Source organism: Marmota marmota, unplaced genomic scaffold (genome assembly GCF_001458135.2).
Source record: "Marmota marmota marmota unplaced genomic scaffold, marMar, whole genome shotgun sequence".
In the NCBI taxonomy this organism is placed as follows: Eukaryota; Metazoa; Chordata; class Mammalia; order Rodentia; family Sciuridae; genus Marmota; species Marmota marmota.
This window is the reverse complement of record NW_025999982.1, coordinates 31,273,107-31,296,185: the sequence shown is the minus strand read 5'-3', so window position 1 is coordinate 31,296,185 and position 23,079 is coordinate 31,273,107. Positions and strand designations below refer to the sequence as shown.

The 23,079-nt window shown below is 35.3% G+C and overlaps 1 protein-coding gene across 3 annotated transcripts in view; it reads right to left on the bottom strand.

Moving 5' to 3' along the window:
• Window positions 1–23,079, bottom strand: part of Adgrb3 (adhesion G protein-coupled receptor B3) — a 673,514-nt gene that overhangs the window by 21,626 nt on the left and 628,809 nt on the right. For all 3 annotated transcript variants that reach the window (XM_015487894.2, XM_015487895.2, XM_048805610.1), the window contains 4 exons: window positions 22,894–23,065; window positions 12,267–12,362; window positions 10,761–10,800; window positions 4,385–5,028 (listed from right to left, as the gene is read on the bottom strand). In XM_015487894.2, the coding sequence (XP_015343380.1) occupies window positions 4,385–5,028; window positions 10,761–10,800; window positions 12,267–12,362; window positions 22,894–23,065 (952 nt within the window). The remainder of the gene's footprint in view (window positions 1–4,384; window positions 5,029–10,760; window positions 10,801–12,266; window positions 12,363–22,893; window positions 23,066–23,079) is intronic.

Genomic DNA, 23,079 nt, shown 5'->3' with positions numbered 1-23,079 from the left:
CTTACAATTTTCAAAGGTTTTCATGTACATTACACAATTTGATTCTCACAACAGCCATAAGGGAGGCACCTATGAAGTGACTTTATCGCTAAAATATTTTACCTTTAAAAACCATTATGCTGAGAGCTCTATAATTCATGTCCACAGAAAAGCAGTGTATAAAAATTTAGCCTAGAATGTATCTCATTCCACCCATTTAAAAATTGAGGGTGACTGATCTGAGAATGTTTTCAGTGATACAGGTAATTTTAAATATAAATAGAATAGCAAAACGCACTGGTTTTGATAAAATAATTTTGTAACGTACTATCTAACCTTTATTGGTTATTCAAATATCTTAATTAATAAGAAAAATTAAGGCAAGATTTGTCAGAACAACAGAAAACATTTAATGTATTTATATTTGAGCAAAATGTTCCACAAGAATTCAAATAATAGAGGAGCTAAGAAGACGCATACTGAACTATGGGGTAAACAAGGCATTAGCAGAAGTAGCCAGTGTGCCCCCTAAGATGGACAGACAAAGGGAGATGGCAATGTAATTTGAGCCCAGGGATTGGAATACCTGGCAGAAGCAGGAAGTGCCCTGGGAGCTGCAGCTAGAGAGACACAAGGTGCAGCCTCAAAGCAGAAAGAGCAGGATAAAACTAGTTTCTGTCTTTTCCCCAACCCCCATCCTCTTCCCAGTGCTTCCTGTTTGACTGAATCTAACCAGAAGTCTGTGACATAGCCCTGTATTAACCCAGAGCTATACAGGGAAAAGAGGTGAAGAGTGGATCATATGCCAAACAGGCCTAGGACATGCCCAGTTACAGGCTATTGAATAAATATTTTTCAATGATTCAAAGGAAAGTACAAACCTGCCGTCTTACAATAGTACACTCATAATTTTTCAGAAAATAAATCAGTAGAATTATAATCCAAGATTTAAAAGTTGTCATATGCATGAGAACCACCATCCCTCTTTTGTTCCCTTATTCCACATTAAAAAAAAAAAATTTTTTTTTTTCCTGCCTACACACACCATGGACTTGCCACACTTCATTAACTAATTGAAGGTGAATGACTTAAAGTGCTGATTACAATTTCATTCTTAACCTCACTCAAAGTGGCTAGAGGACTTCTAGGACTTGAACCATTGTGAAAAAAAAATCTGCCATATTAATACTGCAATTATTCCATACTTAGAGGAACTTGAAACCTGAAAATTTCAGAATGGACTTGCTTAACAAGTCCATTCTGGGAATGACCAGAGTGAGGAAGACAAAAAATTTCAAGAAATAAAGAAAAAAGGTAATAGTGGGCATGGAGATAACCTAGATACACTTTTATACTCAGAAACTTCATGAATCTGTTCATTGTTTTACATCCAATACCTGGGGGTGAAGTGAACAAACTCCCCTGGGGCTGGAGGCTCTCCTGCTGGCACTGCGTTTCCTGAGAGCCTCCTCCTTTCCTTGTTGCCTCCTGCTAACTTGAATAAACACTTCCACCCACTCGCCCCCTCCAGTCTCTCTGGCTTTCTTTTTATTTTCTACCTCCACTCCTGTTTTTTCTCACTTGCACTTTTCTCATGGATACTGAATTCAGTGCTATGGCTGGGAGATTTTACCCTCTTCTTTTTCTCTTCTTTTGATGTTGGCAATTTGTGAAAACCCACTCTTTTGGAGTCCCATTCCTAAATCAATATACCCATCTTTATAATATATCCTTGAAAAGATCATGAGGCACCTGGCCATCTTCTGCTGTGCCAGCTCCCCAGGGTGAATGTTCCTGTGGGTTTAATCTCCCTTCTCACTAAGAGGTGCCAAAGACCCAAATTGTTTTATTTCTGTAGGCTTCATCTAATCCACATGTTCACTTACTTTTGTCTTTCTATTATCTTCCAAGACCTAAGAAACTGCATGACTACTGTTGATCCCCACACTGCATGAGGATGCTCCAGTCATCCTTCTGCTTTTCCTCTATCATTGTCAAAATATCATCTTCCTCACTGTTGGGCCTGCAGATGCCACCTAACAAAGCTGAAGACTCTACCAGATAATGCATTGCTCAGGTCAAAAAGAAAATCACGCCACTGATATTTTATCTCCATGGATCTCAGCCCCATCTCTGAAATCTGTGAGCTGTACGTACTTACAGGACAGAAAAGGACTTTATCCATTTTGTGTTATACTCATCATAAGACTAAGTGTCTATCAGGGGTTAAAAAGAACATTAAAGTTATCTTCATGCTAATGTTCAGGCTCATTACTGTCTCTTCTGGACAGCATAGATTTGATCAGGACAGAAAGATTCTACTCCTAGATTTGCTACGTACTGTCTCTGTAACCTTGAACAAATGACTTTCCATTGAAGATTAAAACAATTTATCCATTGCACAGAGGGCTTGTGAAGATTAATTAATTCATATTTTTCAGGTGGTTTGAGGATCCGCTAATGAAAGATGCTATATAAATGCTAATTTTTATTATTCATCCTCACATACATACGTTCTTTTTCAGTTGTCTTCTAAAATGGTCACCCTAAGCAATTATTAACTATTATGGTTTTTAAAGAATGGAAATGAAGAACTAAATTTTCATTCTGAATCCTGAGTTTCCTTTCTTTTCAAGATGTAAGTCTGTAATCTGTAAGTCATTTAAATGCAGATCTTTTGGTGAGTCACAGTTACATATGATGCTTATACTTCATTATAAGCACACAGAGATTTGGAAAAATTACAAACTGAACAAAGCAGTACCTGGAAAATACAGTCAATTGTCCCAGCACACATAGTCTGTACAATATCAAGTCCAGGGAGGCTTGGGGACTTTTAAATGCTAAACATTTTTACAACAACCAAAATACTTTAATGAAATTCCATTCAAATCTCTTTAGTGCCTTTAAAAACGCCATTCTAAATGTAAAACTTCCATATGGTCATTACAATTGCTTTTGATATTATGTTATTATATGCAGGGTCACTGAAATTCCTCTTAAATACTTTTGTGATTTTGCATGAACATTTTGTAGTTTGTGATTAGGGAAACAGTAGTGACTTGGTGAATTCAGAAGAATAGAATGCTTTTGTCCAAAGAAAAGTTCTGACCACTCTGGAGTTGAACTTGATTGACCTCAGTGCCCCTGTCCATGCCTTTGGTTCTGGGAAATGACTCCTATCTGGTTAGCCTCAGAAACCCTGTTCTGCTTGAAGATGATCCAGAACTTAGGACTTTCTCTTAAACTCTATTCATATTCCCATTTTGGTCTAGAATTTTCTCAATCTAGTTGAGAAAATCCTTAAATTATTCAGCATGTTTCTTTATCCTCTCAAGATGTCTCTTTATTATGATGGACTAGAAGGCATGGGTTTTGGGGAAAATGAAGAAGCAATTATCTCTAAGCTCTTTTGGACACTGAAGAGCAGGCAACCAAAGATAGTGTCTTTCTCTAAATATTGTCTTATACAATAATCTACTAATTAAAACAATTGGCAATAAGTCAAGAAGAATGCATAAATTACATTGTATACTGAACATATATTCCCATAACAGGCTTACAGTAAAACTTCAAGGTAAAGGATATAAAAGCCACATACAAATCAATAAGAGAATATATGTCAGTAGAAAATAAGACCTTATATGTCTTGGATCGTAATTGATTCTAATACAATTTGAATTGTTGGCTACTGTCTATGTTGAGCAGAGAAAAGCTGAGAGACGTTTACTTTTTTACTTCTATTGGACTTATGAAGCACAAAGGCCATGCGGTTGGGCCTCAGAATCCTGATTCTTAGATGTTTACATTATATCTTTTTTGTTAATTCATAATTTAAGGCCAAAATTTCAGTTGTCATCATCTGTAAGAGTTAGAAGCAAAACATTTACTCTGAAAAATTATGTAATGTAATAATAATTTATTTAAAAAATCAGTGTGATGGTGGGACTCAGAGAAACATTCTAGTTTCATTATTTTTAACAGGTGCCCTTATACAAAAATAACCCAGATCTTGGTTTAACTTTGTAATGCCATCCAGATACAACTTTACCCACCAAAAAAGACCTCTGGTACCTAAGAAATAACAGGAGGATTTTCTATTTTTTTTTTTCTTTATGAGTGTTTGACTTGATTCCCATTACAAAAGAATTATGACTGGGAGGTATCATTTTGAATATAGTGGAATCTTTAGTTTTTAAGATCATCTTGAATAAGGATTCTGATGAACTACTAGAAAAACCCTATGTCCAGAATCTGGAATCTAAATATTCTAATGCCAAACATTCTTAATATGACACATATCCCGAATAGCTAAGTCCTTCTCCAACACCAGTGTCCCATGAATATATATGTCACATACATATATGTCATATATCAAAGAAAGATTTAACTTCTTATTGCTCACCTCTAGAGAACTCATGGATATCGTTGATCCAGTTTCACTTCTTGATAGTCCTGCATTATCATCCAACTCAGAGGCCATGAAATTCTTCACAGCTGTGCGAGGCTCAAAGGGCAAATTCTGCATATGTTCCTGGGGTGCAAGATGTTGCTCTAAGTTCATATTGAACTGGTCCATTACAGGGGGATTCATATTGAATTCAGGATTCACTTTGTAGTGCAATAACCTTTCATGCGGCAAGGTTTCCATGCCAATATTCATTTTGCTTTCCTCTTTCATTGATGGCTGGGTATTTACAGAACTTCTGGGCATCACAATATAGTCACTTTCCATCATTCTTTCTTGAGGATGGACGATGTCCATATCGGCCCCTCTTAAATTGTCATCTGTACATAAGTACACAGTTCTCCGCAATTCACTGTTCTCTTTTTTCAAACATTGATTACCCAGCTCATTCATACTCATGGGCATATGCAGGCTTGTGGGTTGCTGGATGATGACTTTGGAAATTACATTTCCTGGCAATGTTGAATAGCTCAGCCCTTCAGGGTTTGTTCCCTTTTCTTCCTCATCGTCATTTAGAGAAATCCTGGAGAGTGTTCCTGTTATTGTTGCTGCTCGGCAAGGGCCAATATCCTTATGAAGAACTGTGAATTAGGGTATGATATTTCATAAAAGAAAAGTTAGTGCTTATTATTGTATGCTATTATCTCTCCTCCCACTAAATTGCTTTAATAAATTTAAAAACAATCATTTAAGAAGTTATAAATCTACTTGTTTGCTCATAGTCCTGATTACTCAGTTCTTACTGATTCTGTCAAGCTCTCATAGCTCACTGGGAGCCCATAGTCAAAGCATGTCCGAAAACTGAGTAACTAGCTTTCAAACACCTCAGCTCTCTGTCCTTCAACAGCTACATGTGACTTTTCAAGGGACAGGTAGATTACCAGAGAAGTTTACTCCATCAATCTACTCCAAAAGAGTTTATGAAATTATGGATATATTCACATAAATTTGATTTCTTTTAAAGGCTTTCCCCCTAAACTGCTGGAGAAGTTTTATTAAAATATTTCTTGAAAGAGATAACCAGTGGGAACTTTATCCTACTGAGTTAGAAATCCTCCAAAAATTATGCATGTTGAAAATTAACCAGCATTTATCCATTGAAGTGTCTGTGGTAAAGGTAGATATAGGATTGAAAAGAATCTGTCCCATTAAGCTACATATAGGAGGCGAAAAAAGGATTGTCGTTATCATCATTGTCTTCTTTTTTACAAGATCAATCTGTAGGTGAAAATCCCTTGAAAAGGAGGCCAGGTGTTAAAATTGAGTTCAAGCAGAAAAAAAAAAAAACAACTATATAAGCCATTCTATTTGAAACATGAAAAAAAAATAAGTTATTTAGGGAAAAAAATGGGGGTGGGTGGGATATGATCACCTAAGATATAAAAAGGAACAAAATGAAAAACAAACCAACCCAAACAAAAGCAAACAAACCAAAAAGGGTTCAGAATTCTTTATTGAAATATATTTTACTTTTTCCTACTTTTTTTTGGCCTCTATATAAAAAGAAAAAAAATGTTTTGTGGATAATAGAGGTAGAATATCTTAAAGCATGCTTAACTATGTACAATTACCTGTTTTAAGTATAAAGAAAAAAATGCTAAAAAAATATTCTTGGTAAATTTGGTATTGAAACGCCAAGATTTGCCATGCACCATGGCACATGCCTGTAATCTCAGTCACTCAGGAGGCTGAGACAGGAGGATCACAAGTCTCAGGCAAGCCTCAGCAACTTAGAGAGGCCCTGATTAAAAATAATTAAAAAAAAATAATAAAAAGGACTGGAGATTTAGTTCAGTGGTAGAGCACCCCTGGCTTGGATCCCAGGGGTCGAAGGGGCTGAGGATGTGGCTCAAGCGGTAACGTGATCGCCTGGTATGCGCGGGGCATTGCACTGGGTTTGATCCTTAGCACCACATAAAATAACATTTAAAAAAGATGTTGTGTCCACCAAAAACTGAAAAATAAACATTAAAAATTCTCTCTCTCTCTTTTCTCTCTCTTAAGAAAAAAAAAAAAAAAAAGAATTGACCTCAGCAAGAGTTGGCACAAGGTAAATGGTGACAGCAACCTTGTCTACAATGTAGAGCAACCTCATTTAAAATTTCACTAGGTATAGATAACTACCGAATAAATAATAATATAGAATTGGTTTATAAAACCATGAATAATTTTAGATATATTGAATTTTACTCATTATCATCCAGTTTTCAAGTAGAATGATAACTATTCTGCATTAACACAGAGGTGCAAAAGTAGGAGATTATTTACAAAGAAAAGACACTTTCAAGATAATTTCAAAACATATACCACTCATGTGGTATCTTAGCTGTAGAGATTTTACATCTAGTTATTTTATTATTATCTCTTTATTTTACACACGAAGAAACCATGATACATCTACACTTCTGTACTTTTTACTAATCCACAATATGGTTGTGGATTTTTGTACTTTACCATTGGTCTTGTATATGAAAGATGTTTAATGACTACATTTTAGGAAGTTATTTCTAAGCCTCTTAAAATAATAATATATCAGTAATGAATTGTGATTTTTCAGAAGTGATTATAAATGAAAACATTAAATGGCAAAGTATGTTAAATCAATAGTAAAATACATTTAGGGGGCTGGAGTTGTGACTCAGCCGTAGAATGCTTGCCTAGCACGTGCAAGGTGCTGGGTTCATTCTTCAGAACCACATAAGAATAAATAAATTAAATAAAGTTATTGCGTCCAACTACCACAAAAAAAATTACTTAAAAAATACATTTAAAACATTTCCAAAGTCAGGGAAGAAAACATTTAGTTTTTTATAAAAAATAATTCCAAACTTATAGCAGCAGAATTTAGAGGAAAGTTATGGAAATATATCATACTGTATTAAGGATGTATTATTAACTTCATATTTTTATTACTACCTTGTAAACTATAAAGGAAGTCTTCATACTGAGTATTGACTTTATAAAGATGAATTTATATAATACACATTTAGTTTTATACAGATGTAATATGATCTATAGTTATAGTCAACATTTTAAAACTAATGATATAACCATGCTTTACTGAAAATTTGTATATATTAAATATTTGGGGAGAAATAATTTTTCTTAGGAAGTAGTGTCTATATGAGAGATATGCCTGCCTCTTAGACTTGCTTAAAACATATCCAAACATACTTCCTACACAAGAAAACATAATGTTGAAGTAGGACTTTTGAGAAATTAATTAAGTTGTGAAAAGCAACACAGAATTAAAAAACAAACGGAATGAAAAAGCACCTGTATATTTAGCATAGTCAGATGCATAATCCAGCCTTTGGGGAAATGAATTTCTACATTTAGAGAATGTAGGAGACATTAAATTGAGATTTTAAAACTGAATATATTTTAATATGGACAGATATCTCTTGAGCTCAGTCACAAAGGGCATTGATTGAAGTGAAAACAGAAAATAAATTTTGGGAAAACTTATTTTCTAATAATACCATGATTATTGGCCTACATTAGGAATGCGACATTCTAGAATCCACTGAAGCCTGGGGAAAATGGATAATTTAACAAAAGAGAGAAGGATGTGTACTGAAGGGGTGAGACCACAGCTTGGGGAAAATCATCCAATTTAGTGGTTCTTAAACTTGAGCATGAATTACATGAATGAATTACATGAATGATGGGTGAAAACACTGGCTACTGTACCCCACCTTCTTAGTTTCTGTCCCACAAGGTTTGGGGCAGGGCTCTAAAATCTGCATTGCTAATAATTTCTCAGGTGATGCTAATCCTGTGAGTCTGAAAACCATACTTGACAATCACTGGTTTTATATGAATAGCTATTGAAGAAAAGACAAAATAGTCCACTCTTATATTGCTTCTCTGTCAAGGAGAACTGTGAGGAGTATTCTAAAAGAGGCTGAAAGGAACCTAAATTAAAGGTAGAAAATTAGGAATTAAACTGCCTAATTACCTAATTATTTAAATAATTAGATACCTAATTCTGTTAAATAAATTCAAGCTTTCAGATTCAAACAAATCACTTCCAATTTTAAAATATAGATGTGGAAACTAGCATCATAGTAATTTTTAAGAAACTGGAGAAGGTGGATGGAGCAAAGGAAGAATATTTTATCTATTATCCAAAGAGGGAAATAGTAGATCCTGGAAACCATACACCAGGATCTTAGCAATGTTCTGTTGGGTCTTTTCCAACAGGAAAGGAGATTCTTAGTAACCTGAGGAGGTCCACCACGGGTTGCCATATCTTAGCAGTTATTTTACTGCTCTATGAAGACTGGACTTTACATAGAGTATTTTGATTGAATTCAGGAATAAGAATATAAAATTAGTTGCTCATATGCTTGTGATTATGACAAATATTGTGATCTGAGATTCTTCATAGATTTTTTTTCTTTCATTCTTTTTTTCTTTATTTGAGACAGGGCCTTAATATGGTATCCAGGATGGTTTCTAATTCCTCTGCTCAAGGGGTCCTCCCATTGCAGCCTCCAGAATAGCTGGGGCTACAGGGATGCACTACATATATTTTAATGGCTATGAATTGAATCGAAAACCATGCATCTTCTGGCAGATAAGGAAAATCCCAAGCCATTTAACTCTTTTATCAGCAGTTTGAATGAAGATTTAGAAGATATTTTATTACACTTTCAATGGTCAATCTCACATGGATGGTGTGCTAATCTGAAGGAAGTAAGGTTATAACAAATAGAGCTATATATAAAGGCCAGCTTTTTTTCCCCCCTGGAAAACATACTAAAATCAGAAATTTTAGATTTCTTAGGCTGAAGAAGCCTTGATGGTTCCTATGAAAAGTCTTAGGGGATTTAGATGACAAGTTGACACTAGTACTGAAATAGAAATCAGATGTGAATGTAGAAACTATTAATATAAGTAAAGATCCAACTGTGATAAATGCTGGATAAATGTGTATACATTTAGGCACTATAATTTAACATTATTGACAAATTAGAGGCTAGTTTGGGCACTATACCTGGGAGGATGCTATGAGGAGTGAATGATGAAACGTGGCTTGCTTATATCTGAGAAAAAATACTTTTATTGGACTAAATGACTTCAAATATTTGTATATTTAAATGAAATAGATATCCCTTCTTATTCTAGAAGGCAGCACAAAGACCACTGAAGAAAAGATAAAATAAGGCCTTTTTTGTCCTAGTTTAAAGGCACATTTTCCAACAACTGAAACTACACAAAATATGAAACATGCAGTCTTCTTTAAAACTTTCAAGTCATCTATTCTGGTGAGAATTTAGCCAAAGTCTGAAAGACAACCCTGAGGTCAATGGAATACTAGTTCTCTGAGGTGGGATGTGCTGCCTGGTTTCTTCCTTTCCCTTCTAAAAATGTAGTAATTGTGGCTGTTGCGCGTGCGCACACACACGCACACGCACAAACAAAATGGCATTTCAACCTTACATCTGTCCGTATTCCATACATGATGAAATGGAGGGCAGAATGGCTATGCTACGTGGCTTCACTCTCAACAACCATTACTCGGTGGGACAGAAGTCATTTGTCTTCACATCAATGCTTTTCTGCTATCATTATGCTCCCAATAAACCATTCATTTTTTGCAGGGCAGGAGGTACAGGGGAGAAATAATTATATACCTAATTCTGTTAAATAAATTCAAGCTTTCAGATTCAAACAAATCACTTCCAATTTTAAAATATAGATGTGGAAACTAGCATCATAGTAATTTTTAAGAAACTAGAGAAGGTGGATGAAGCAAAGGAAGAATATTTTATCTATTATCCAAAGAGGGAAATAGTAGATCCTGGAAGCCATACACCAGGATCTTAGCAATGTTCTGTTGGGTCTTTTCCAACAGGATATGAGCAACTAATTTTATATTCTTATTCCTGAATTCAATCAAAATACTCTAAGTAAAGTCCAGTATTCAACCACTGAGCCATGTCCCCAGCCCTATTTTGTATTTCATATAGAGACAGGGTTTCACTGAGTTGCTTAGTGCCTCACTGTTGCTAAGACTGGCTTTGAACTGCCTCAGCCATCAGAGCTGCTGGGATTACAGGCATGTACCACCAAGCCCGGCCCCAATAAACCTTTCTTAATATCTTCCTCATTCCTCATTCTCTCTTTATTCTTTCCCTCCGGACACACACATCTGTACTATTGTAATTCTTCCATTTGAAGATTCCCTTTATTCATACACATGAATAGGTAAAGCATAAACCACAGTATCTTCTTTAAAACCAAAATCCACAGGAATGATTTAACATCCCTAATGATTTTACTTTCAAGACCCAAATAGTCTTACCTGATCTACAAGCAATGTCTACATCCTTTTCAAAGTCTGTCTGTAACAAGAAACAATAAGGAATAGAATCATCATTTGATGAAGACATCAAGTACCTTTTACTAATCAAATTAACTGAAGTTTATGGATCTCTGACTAGGCAGGGCCCATTTATTATTTTGTGCAAAGGCAATTTCTCAAAGAATAATCTGATTGTTTCAAGAATATCTCTTACAGACCAAACGTTGAGTAAAATCATCAGTGTTAATAAGGCAACACAATACCTGCTGTCATCTTCAGTCTGAAGCTGACCATTGTATAGAAAAGAATAGAATTTTATAGCAATTTTCTAACCAAAATAAAGTGACCAAAATGTGCATAGTTATGAATATACTTATATAAATGCCTTTGACATTTGTACTTTGTAATTTGAATATGTTGCTTTTAATACAATATCTCATAATACAGCTTAAAACCTTTTACTAGTGAAGCCAGGCTCCTTGAATGATTCACTTTTGCTAAAATGTGAAAAAAAAAAAAAAAAACTCTACTAGGTTTAGGAATTAAAATTTAAGATTAAGAATACTCATCTGGTTCAGAACCTGCTAGAGTTTATTTCTACTTCATATTTTCTCCAGATTCTTATTTTAAATAACTTCATTTTTCTTTTTAAAAACAGTAAAATTAAATTAAGCTTCTCAGGATCAAGGTCTTCCAATCATATGCATTTCCCTAGAAATATTTTAAATTGGAGATTTTTTGTGGTTATCTATTTGTTTTTGGTAAGGTATTGATTATTGTCCTAAGTCTTAGTTACTAACCCATCATTTAGCCTATTTTATATTATCTAGCCCCAAAATGTTAATAATAAATCAAATATGTGGTTTAAAAGAAGGTTTTTATTTTTTAATATCTGTTTTTCATGAGTTTAAATTTATCTCATTTCTATAACACACCAAAGTTTTTGTGCTTATAGTACCTCTTAATTGCAACAATAGTCAGGACTTGTGTACAATATGGACCTTTCACTGGAAAGGTGCTACTCCTCATGCTCTAGAAGAATGTTTCTCATCTTGGGCTGCATGCTAGAACTTCCAGTGCTTGGGTCTTGCCTCCTAAGATTCTGATATCATTGGCCTGGGGTGCGGCTCCTGTGATGTTTTTATTATGCAATTAAGCCTGAGAACCGCTGCTTTGAGACTGGGTGAGCAAGTGCATAGTGTTCTGAACTGAAAACAAAACAAAACAAAACCATGATCTTAAGTGCACATCATCATCCCTAATGCTGGGCAAGAATGAAAATACTCTGCGGTGTTGCACAGGACACCCATGGCGGGCAGCAGCAGATCCTGGATTCCCAGACAATCCAGACAGAATATTTACCTGGTGTCAAATTTAGCCCGTTAATGAACTAAAGCTGAAGTCATTCAAAATGGGATTTGATGTTATTTTATCAATAAGAATTTGTTTTAATTCTCTTGAGAAATCATGACTTAATTAGCAATCAACAGGAAAACAAAAGCTCACCATGATTTGAGCATGCCCATTAGGAAAAGAACTTGAAGAATCAGCATTGATTGGATCCTGGCAGTTTCTCAATCGGCATCTAAATGCATCCTGAACCTGCGGGGGAAAGAAACATTAATTTTCCTCTCTCTTAATAATAACCACACAATGTCTATATTGGCAATCAACCATGAGAAAGTGGCTATCTTTGCTCTTATGATCTAATACCCATTTTGTTTGCTTGATACAAATGCTGGTATACTTCGACTTTACTCCATGCCAAGGAAATTTATCACTTGCCATCATCTACACTGGGAAGTGTTGGGAACTCCTGAGCTATCAAAATGGCCATATCTGGCTCTGTCTTAATAATTCTTGCCAGAAAGCAGATTTATTTCCACTGTTACAAACAATATGTGTGTCTTTCAAAGGGGATTTACTATTTGGCATGGCAAAATCTTTAGAACAGCTTTAAACATTGTGAAAAATGAGATTACTCAATGATCTTTTGACTAGAATTGATTTAGGATTTTTCCTTTTATATCTCACATAAGGAACCTCTGGGGAGGCTATTTCTTATCTCCTTTCAAGTACTATGTGCCCTGATGAAAAAAGAACACAATGAAACAAAAAGGGAAACAAAACTGGATGGTTGTCGGCACAGCCAAACATCCTTAACATCCATTTATAATGAGATTCTGAATGAAGAACAAGCAAATCACAAGGAAGTTCTAAGAATATTACATTAATTCCTTCATTTAAAAAAATACAATTATATTGTTATGTTGTGTGTATGTACAAGGAAGTAAAAACAAATTTCATTGTTACATATGTTTATAATGCAACGGTTATTTTTTAAAATTCAGTAAATATAAATAGCTGAATAGTGAACACAGTTGATAAAATAGCAAATGCAAGAGATGATTTTTCCACTGTACAAAGCCTCTGCATCAGCCTCTCCTTTTCTTCCTGTGGTTCATTAGGCCCCTCATAAGCTATCGATAGAAATCTTCACAAATAGACACTCATTCCAAGTGGCCATTTTACTAATGCTTTGTTTTTCTGACTTCATGTTACTGATATTCCCCTTCTCATTTATGTAATCTGTTTCACTGGATTAAAAATAAATAAAACAAAACATAGGAATGTTGTGTTTCCCCTATTTTACTGGAGCGTCCTTGTAGAGACTACCAAGATGACACATGATCATTACTTTTAAAAAGCACTGATATATAATAGACTGTCACTGTTTTTATGTGGCATGTGTATAACTTGTGTATTGGCTGGGGGTCAGGGGAACAGCTTATTAGGTTGTCTTCAGCTTCCTCCTTGTCCTCTGACTCATTTCAAAGTCACTAGTAGCATCTCTCCCAAATTGCAGGATTTGAAAAGAGACACTGACTGCAGTAACCACACCAGACTGTGCCAACCAGTGCAATGAAGCTTTCATCCACTTGTACTCCCCCACCCCAATTTCTAATGCCATAATAGCTGTAAAATAAGGGGCTCAGGGATGAATTCAGTGCTCTCTGAGTACTCTCCAATCTACGATTCTAACATTTCTAAATCTGGAATTTCTTCCACAATGAATGAGGAGTTGCCTGATAAAACTCAACAAGATAATTTCTTCTTTCTTTTTTTAAACATGTTGGTAAAAATTGTAGATGTAGTGAAATCTAGTCTGATCACTTTTTCTTGACTATCTGGATAAATATTTAGGACTAAATCATCCAGCTTCTCCTAATAAAAGACACAAGGTCAGGACAAAGTTAGGTTCTTTCAGTGCAAATGCTTTCAGGCTTCTCCTTTCTAAATTAAGATGTCATGGCTGTAGGTTATAAAGTAACATGTGAAAAATAGAAAATCAGTCTTGTATTTGCCAGATCATCACTTTTTCTGTTATGCAGAGATTTGAATTGGGGAAAGCATATTTGTTTGTTTTTAGAAAAAAAAAATCTTAAGAATCAATGTCAGAAATATAGGTATATGTTAATTTTCTGTTTGTGCCCCAAGTAAATTGTTAAAGAAGCACAATTTATAAAAGAAGATAAATAATATGTTAGAAGAGTCTCCCGAGTATTTAGCACACGAAGATTTCCTTCAAATCTATTTCTTAGTGTTAGCATATATAAAATATGAAACATTATAGTAATGTCAAATGTTAACTTGACTGGTCTTAACTAACCATTCTCCATTTTTGGACCTTCACAGCATATTTGTCCAAAAGTACTTTCAGCTGACAATGAAATATGTAAAATCAACTTCTATAGAAGTTTCTCTTCAAAATTTCTATCTACTTGCTTGAAGGAAATGTAAACAAAAAAAAAAAATCTCTTTTTCAGGACTCACACACACACACACACACACACAATCAATACTTTCAAATTCCAAACTCCAAAATCTGACAATGGATTAAGGGCATTTCTACACTGGAGAATGATGTCAGCTTTAGGAACCAGTCAATGCTGTCCAGAGAAACACAAAACAGAAAAGCACGAATGTTCGCTAGTAAATTCAAGGTCATTTTAAGGGCCTTACAAATGCCATAATTTAAGGGTTAAGTTGTATGATGCTTTTAGTGCTGTTGACACCTTAAATCTAGAAAGATTTGCAGAAATTGATAGAAATCTTCACAAATAGGCACTCATTTGATTCCAAATCCTCTGTTTCATTTTTTAAAATCTTAAAAATGCATTGGGATAATCTACATGGATTGATCTTAAAAATCTGTTCAGCACTGTCAAGAAAATGATTAGACTAGATTTCATAGTGCATATTTCCTTATCACAGCAAAATGTACTTCAAGCAAGACAGAACCTGGAAAAAGCATCCACAATTATTTGGAAACATTTTGATGATTAATCGAATTATCTATCAGGTAAACAAAGAGTTTTATCTTTGGTGAATCAGGATGAATTATGCTGATGGAGAACAGAATTTTTTTTTTAAAGAGAGAGAGAATTTTTTAATATTTACTTTTTGGTTTTCGGTGGACACAATATCTTTATTTTATTTTTTTGTGGTGCTGAGGATCGAACCCAGCGCCCTGCGATGCCAGGCGAGCGCACTACCACTTGAGCCACATCCCCAGCCCGAGAACAGAATTTTTAACAAAGCAAGTCCACAAAAATCTTGAAGATTTCAGGCAAATAGAAGCATAAGAAAATTAAAAATAAATCAAACAAGGTGGAATCTAGATCAGGCTGTGCCATGCTGAAATTAAAAACTTCTGTGCCAGTAGTCATGTTCATAACACTGGATAGTAATAGTTTTTGATTTATTATTTATGGAGAAGGAGTCATTTATTTTAGGTAACAATTTAATTAAAAGTGTGTTATTAGAGAATATCATTGTAACTCTGAATTCTTGTGCAATGAACACTTTTAAAAGCTTATTTGAGACCAGTAAAATACAACTTTTAAATAAGCCTGTTTGGAACAATTAAATATTTAACATAAATTATGGCAGAGTTAATATTTAGATTTTAAGATTTCTTCTTATAATATTCTGCAATAGGTCTTTGACCTTAATTGGTGATCAGGCAGAGGGTTAAATATCTAGGAGTACAGTAAGAAACAGATATCTAACTACCTTTGAAAATGTAGGACACTTTTAAGGAAATCTGATGGCATGCTGTGAAATGAAGAAAAGAATGGCAAGAGACATCTTCAAAAATCAGATGAGGTGAAAACAATAAGTTATCAAGGTCGTCTGTTGAACACATCCAACTGTTCCCCACCAAAGTTGTTCTGACTGGCTCCAGCTGGGGGTCTGCTCTAAAAAAAAAACGATGAAAGCTGTAAACCTTTCTTGTTGGGGATGGATTCCTGGATGAGACACCAGTTCAAAGGGGTTTGCAGGGGTGTCGCCCCGTCTCTCTCCCTGTGGGAGAGAGATTCAGTTTTTCTCAGCAGAAGCAAGCTGGAAGCTTCTCAATTGGTGCTCACTCCGAAAGGCAGCTGGCAGAGTGTCACTGTGAAAGTCGGTGCCAGATTTAGAGATTGCTGGGGAAGAGCACCAAACACTGTTTGGCAGCGTTGCAATTTAGAGAAACCTCGCAGGAAAGAATGCACAGCTTGAAATGGGCTCTGTATTTAGCTACCGAGCTGCTCAGACTCAAAAGCTTCACCTTTTTAAAAGGCAGTTTTACCTCAAGCTACTCTTCTTGACTTCTTATTCCAGAAAATCATTTAAACTGGTTTTATTCTTATAATTATTTGATATTGTTTTTAAGATTGTTTCCTTGGGGGTGAGGAACATTTTTAATGTAGTATATTTTTTTCTGAATCTCATGTCTACTGTTGTTTCTAATGTTCATACTTAAATAAATGGCTCAATTCTTTCTTATTGTATGGCTTTTCACATAATTTAATCATTACATGAATAAATTGTCCTTTGTTTCATATGCATGATGTCAACATAAGCAGCATAAATGACTTTGCATCATTAAAATATTACTGGATTTTTCTCATAACAAAAGAGAAAAAAAAAGAAGAAGCCATTTGCTGTATAATAAAGGATAAATATGAACTGCAGTCTCAAGTTTCAGTCCTAATGATTATTTATTGGAATCCTAAAGGATATATCACTTAGCATTTAAACTTGTTGCACCTTTTTAGTTTCAAAGTACTTTTTGTTATCAGTTTATTGGGTTGAAAACTTTGAATATTTCAAACAGATGATCTGGAAAAATTACAGTAGCATTTCCTTGGCATGCAAACATGAAAGGAAGAAAAGGGAAATGAGACTCCAGACTCCAGGACCTTGTGCCTTCATAGATTGCATTTCCTTTGAGCCTTGTGCCACCCTCTTTGAGGCAGGTGTTATCCCAGTGTATAGCCAAGGGCCCTCAAACTTAGGAAGCTTAACTAACGTGCTCAAGATCATAACAATAAGTGGCAGAGATGAAAATGAAACCAGGTCACTTGACTTGAAAGTTGGACTTCATTCCAAGGCACCACTTTGCCTCCACTGTTATGACTCACTGAACAAAGAACAGGATAGTTTAAAAGAAAGAAAGAACCAGAACAATTGTTTCCAAATGAACAGAAATTAAGCTGCTGTTCTGTAATCTTCTACCTTTTATGAGTTAGATAAAACATTAAAAAATAAAGAGGTAATGTGATAAGTTTTCATTTTATTCCTTTATTCAAAACATTGAATTTCCTGTTACTGGAGTAAAAATCTTGCCAAGTAGGATCTGGATCTTAAAGGAGAGGGAGGCAGGATTTGCCCATCTGCATGCCTGTATTCAGGTGCCACTTCCCACCACAGAGAGAAGCACCGTGCTGCTGCCCAGAGTGGAAACAGCTGAGAGGATAACAGGAGGCTCTGGGAGAAAGATTCAGGCTTAAAGCAAGCCATGGGTGGATGCTACGGGCAGGCATGCCAGGGTTTTCCATCTCTGGTATGACCTCTCCATGTCTGGGCTTGTTCACTGATGCCATCTTGCTCATCTGATTTCATGCTCTTGTTAACCTCGTAAGCTCTGAGTGAACTTGGAGAACCACACTAGAAGATTAAGATTGATGCCAATATTCATGATGTAATTACAATTATGATAAATCATGAAAGCCTAATCTGGGGAAGGTAGGACTTATCTTCCCCTGCCAATGAAATAGGCTGACTAGTGGGTGAAGGTAGAGATTTCTGGGAAATGGTTTAGTGGATTAATAGTATATTGTCCCACTTTATGTCATATTCATGTTACTGTTGAAAGGCCATCTTTGTGTTCCCACTCCCTATTCTGACAATATCCAGGTTTACTTTGATACCTCTAATCATTCTCCCACTTTAAAGCATGCATCCTATTTTATTGAAAACAAAACTACAAAAAAAATTTAAATTTTTTTTTTTAATTTTCAAATCAACCTGACAAAGAAAAAGCTCTTACTAACCCACTCTATGCTTTCTTAAGTTCTTGGACACACACAATTCTCTTCTGAGCAGGTTAAAAGTGTTAAGATCAGTGTCCTGACCTTCTGCCCTCTAGGCCACTTACTAACTCTCCAAAGTCTATTTAACTCTCTTCATGACACTACTTGGAGTAACCTCTTATCAAGGCCACTGAATGCTACTAACTAGGAAGCTCTAAAAAATGACTTAAAAATTCTGTCTTCAAGTCATCAGTATTATCTGGTGCTCAGGCATAGCTATTTTGGGGGAAAAAAATGACTCCAGTGTCCAAATTACATCATTTGCTTTATACTTCCATGTGCTTCACGTGGTCCCAGAGAAGACTCAGATGCCCTATCATTTACCAAAGGCTCCATTTCACAAAAACTATAAGCCTAGTAACCTCTGTCCATTTTCTTCTAATGGAAACCTCCTCCTTAATTCTCCAACCTCATTTTTTTCCCTCAGGGCCCAATTAAATTCTGAAGTCTCTATTATCCACTCCTTTGTCTTCAAAGACCAACTGAAATCACTGCCCCACTACTCATTAAGGAAGGGCACAAAACCGCCTTTTTTACACTGAATCACACCTAATCTCCCTGTGAGTGGTCAGGCTCTGAGGGCCACACAACCCTCCATCTGAAGTATATTACATGCAACATGGATTCTTTCCAAATTACTATTTACTTCATCACTGCATTCGTCCATCTGTTCTTTCTTTCTTTCCCTTCCTCCCTCCCTCCCTCCCTCCCTCCCTTCCTTCCTTCCTTCCTTCCTTCCTTCCTTCCTTCCTTCCTTCCGATATTAGGGATTGAACTCAGGGCCTTGCACATCCTAGGCAAGTACTCTACCACTATGCTACTTTGGGAGAATGTTGATTTTAGATTTGATAAGCAAGTATGCTTGCATTTTATACATTCACTATCATGTGCTTATAAATAATTTCATCTGTTCTCTTTTGGAAATAATAATAGTGAATGGGAAATTGGTAAACAATTAAAAAATCAAAAGGTGGGTGGAAGGGTTAAGGAAGAAGAAAAAGAGAGGCAGAAAGAGAGTCAGAGAGAACAGTTCATGTTTATTTTAAGAATTTTGCTACAAAATCGCTTCACAGGTTTGGATGAAGGTTTTGGGACCTCATCTGGTGCAGCTTAGACCTCCTGCCAGTGCTTGGGAAAAAGAAAAGAGAAGCTTGGCCCTATTACTGATGCTACAGAACAGCCACAGGATCCTCACACCCTGACACAACAAAATTATCCATTTAAGCACTTTGCTTTTTATTTCCATTTAGTGAAAGGGTTTTATTGTAGCTTATTTTGTATCACAATCTTGTTATTTTCCCCCTCTGACATCAAGCTGTAAGATTGTCTTAGAGCCAGGCACAGCCAGAGACAGAGATGAGAAGAACGTGCAGGCACCAAGAAAGCGGTTTCCTAGCAACAGTAACTATTTCAAAGGTTTCATAACTCTTGTGTAGTCTCAATTTCCATAGCAATGTGGAGAATAGTAAATAGTATATGCGATTATTTGCTTAACCCAAATGAATTCTAATCAACAAATAATGATACATGCAAAACATCTTATTAACTTTACATATTATCCTTAAGATCTAGTTTTGTTGCTAAAAGTAGTATGTTGTGATAAATCAGATGGCTCAAAAATTTTAAATTCCTTTTTCCTCTTTTGGCTTTCTCTGTTTTTCAGAGGGATTTACTAAAGCAATTCAAAAGGTATTCCAGAAGAAGAAACTGCATTTTGAAGAGAAAAATTTCATGGAATTTAAGTGTTAAGATGTCATGTCTGGAGATCAGAACAAACAGCTATGCAAATATTCAAATTGCTTTTAAAAAGAATAAGTGGAATATAATTGAGTTGGCAGTGCCAGTGTGATCCTTTCTCTCTTCTTTCCTGATTAGAAATTATTTTAGTTTTAAAATTGGACCCACTAAAAGCAAGGGCACATTTCAAATAAATTTGGCTCCATACACAGCACATTCAAAATGCTATGATTTCAGTGTTTCTTCTTTAACTACAAGGCTTTCTTCCAACCTCCTCCTCAGAAAGAGTCCACAAGCAAATATAGGTACAGCCTCTTGAATTCATATTGAAACAACCATTAGAGACTAAAAAGGACCAAATTATGTTAGAGTGTGTCCGAAATACATAGAAATATGTCTATATGACTCTAGTGCCTAAATCAGAAAGTAGTATTTTCTTACATCGCTTATATATTTTAAGAAAGAAAAATCCATATGAATTAATTGTGATATTGTGAAGAAAATCTCTTAAAGTGAAAAAGCAGTAGAGGAAAAAAATGGCATTCTTAGGGTCTCCTGTAGATTATCAAGATGATTGAGAATAGTTAATTTTGACCCATATTTTATAGGCATCTACCTATTCCAATTGCTTTGGTGTATTTTAATGGACTTACTATTTCATAACATGTCACTGGAGACACAGGGGACATGGAAGAGGCTTCTGTTTCTTAGGCTGTGGTCAATGCTAGTAACCAGAAGTATTACCAGATAGACCTATTGCTAGTGCCAGGCAGTGCACATGTAGTGGGTCAAAAGGGACCTCTGGGATGCAAAGAGGCCTCCTGTGACAAGTTCCATGGGTATGTGAAATTCTTTTAAACAAAAATCTTTTCATTTTCAGTAATGAAATTCCTCTTAAGAATTCTGAAGGACACTTTCCCTACAACTGAAATCTGTTCATGTATAGCAGTGTTACAAGGTATTTTTCAAGTTCAAAAAAAGAAAAAAAGATGTGTCATTTCAGTGTTGGAATTAAAGAGTGTTATGACATTATGCTACTAATTTATCAGCTACAAAAATTATTCAATTTGAACTAATCTTTAAAAATGCAACAATAACAGAGATGATATCTATATTTTTATTCCCCATTAATGAATAAAACATGTATTTACAGATATCTACTTCAGCAGAGACATTTATTCTATGATTTGATTTAATTGCCCTTAAATCATGTTTTTGACAGTTAATAGTCTAATTAGGAAGTATGGAAAAGTTCTGATGGAAATGAAGGATTTTTGTGCCAAATATTTTTCTTCATGTAAGCAGCAAAAACTTGATAATAAGCCATCATAATGTCTGTCACTTAAAAATCTGCAAATTTTGATTATCTCCTAAGACTATCTAGAAATCGTATTTATGAAGAAAAAGGAAGCTTATTTAAAGATGGGGTACATTCCTCCTCCTTAATACCTAAGGTATTAATGCCATCTGAAAATTGCATATAGGTATGTCATGCTCCTCACTTAAAGCCTATAACAGTTCATCCTTAATTGTCCATTAAAAATGAATTATGTGTCTATTTATTTAGCATAAGTCTGTTACTTAAATAGAGATAATATTAATACAGACGTTGTAATTAGAAAAGACCACAACCTAAATTATCATTTAACTTTATTTTAGTTTTTACTCCTTTGGTACGTAGCTCAATATTTGGAAGATTTTAATGCTGACATTCTAAATTTGTGATGAAAGTACTCAGGTCTGTAAGTAAGTAAGGTCTGTAAATTATTTCAGAATTTCCAAATGATGAAACAGCCTCTCCCCTTGCAGGATAAACTCATACTTCATCTGTTTTCTCTGTTTTTTTTTTTCTCACAAAATGGCTTTAGAATACACCTGTGGGTATATTGCTGACATCTGTATCTTCCTGAAATAGTACAGAAATATTGTTCTCCCCACCTGGTAAATCAGGTTAAAGCCTTTGGTTGCCTTCACACCTCATTGTACAAACTATGTGGTGTGTACTCACATGCACAGTTATCTCTTTGCAAGGTGCACATCATAATAAACTTCTCAAACAAGCCAAATAATGCAAAATGACAGAGTAGACCATTTTCTCAGAATCACTAGCATGGCACGGTGTCAATGTGTTCTTCAGTCACCACTCATCCCCAGAGTAAAATGCTAAAATGACTCATAAACCTTGTAAATACTGTGTCAGTGCTTGAAAGCATTCAGAATAATTTTCACCCTGGTTGGAAAACAACATTTTATTCCTAATCAACTCAAGTCTGCAATCTTTCACTGTCCTGGGTGGATTTGGTGTCAGTGTCTCTACTCATGAAGAATAACTTCTTCCCTCACTGCTGACAAGAAACTTCAGCCATGATGTAGAGAAATGCTATGATTGTAGGTGTACAATTCTAGGAACAAATAATTATTGCCTATCATGCCCCACTAGGTACATTCTTTTGTATTTTCTGAACATAAACATCCATATCAAAATCATTAATCTTTATTAACTTTAACCACAATTTAGAGACAAAAGAACTATCCAATAATCTTCAACATTTTATAGTAAAAATAAATTTAGTTAATATGAGAAATGAGAATGTGTTGTATGTAGAAGCATGAAATATCAGTGTATTATTTATTTATGAACACTGCCAATCAACCATAAGCCACCTTCCCTCTCATGCACCAGTTTCTCTAACAGATCTATCTCATTCCACATAGCATCTCTTGAATCTTCTCTCCCTGATTCTTGGTACCTCTGGCTGTGAGTTCTTTAGCACAGACCCACACATTTTAGAGTGCCAGGGGCACTCCTGAAAGCTTCTCTCCAGCTTTGACTCTTAAGAAATCCCCATTGCTTAAGATAATGTGGTAAGACCAGCTTCAATCTGAAAATCAAGATATTACAATAAAATATTATACTTTTTAGCATATATCTTTCAATTATCACTCATCTCTTGCACAACAATCACATTTCTCACCTCTCTCCGAAGAATGCAGTGGACCATGACTATAACAAAGCCTTGCAATGAATCAAACACAGCAAAAAGTATTTGAAACAATATGGAGCGTTTATCTGTCATGGCCAGAACTGCAGACATCCATGTCAGAGCCAGAAGGGGCAACACCACACAAGAGCTCCAAAGAGAGGCCCTGTTGAGAGACAA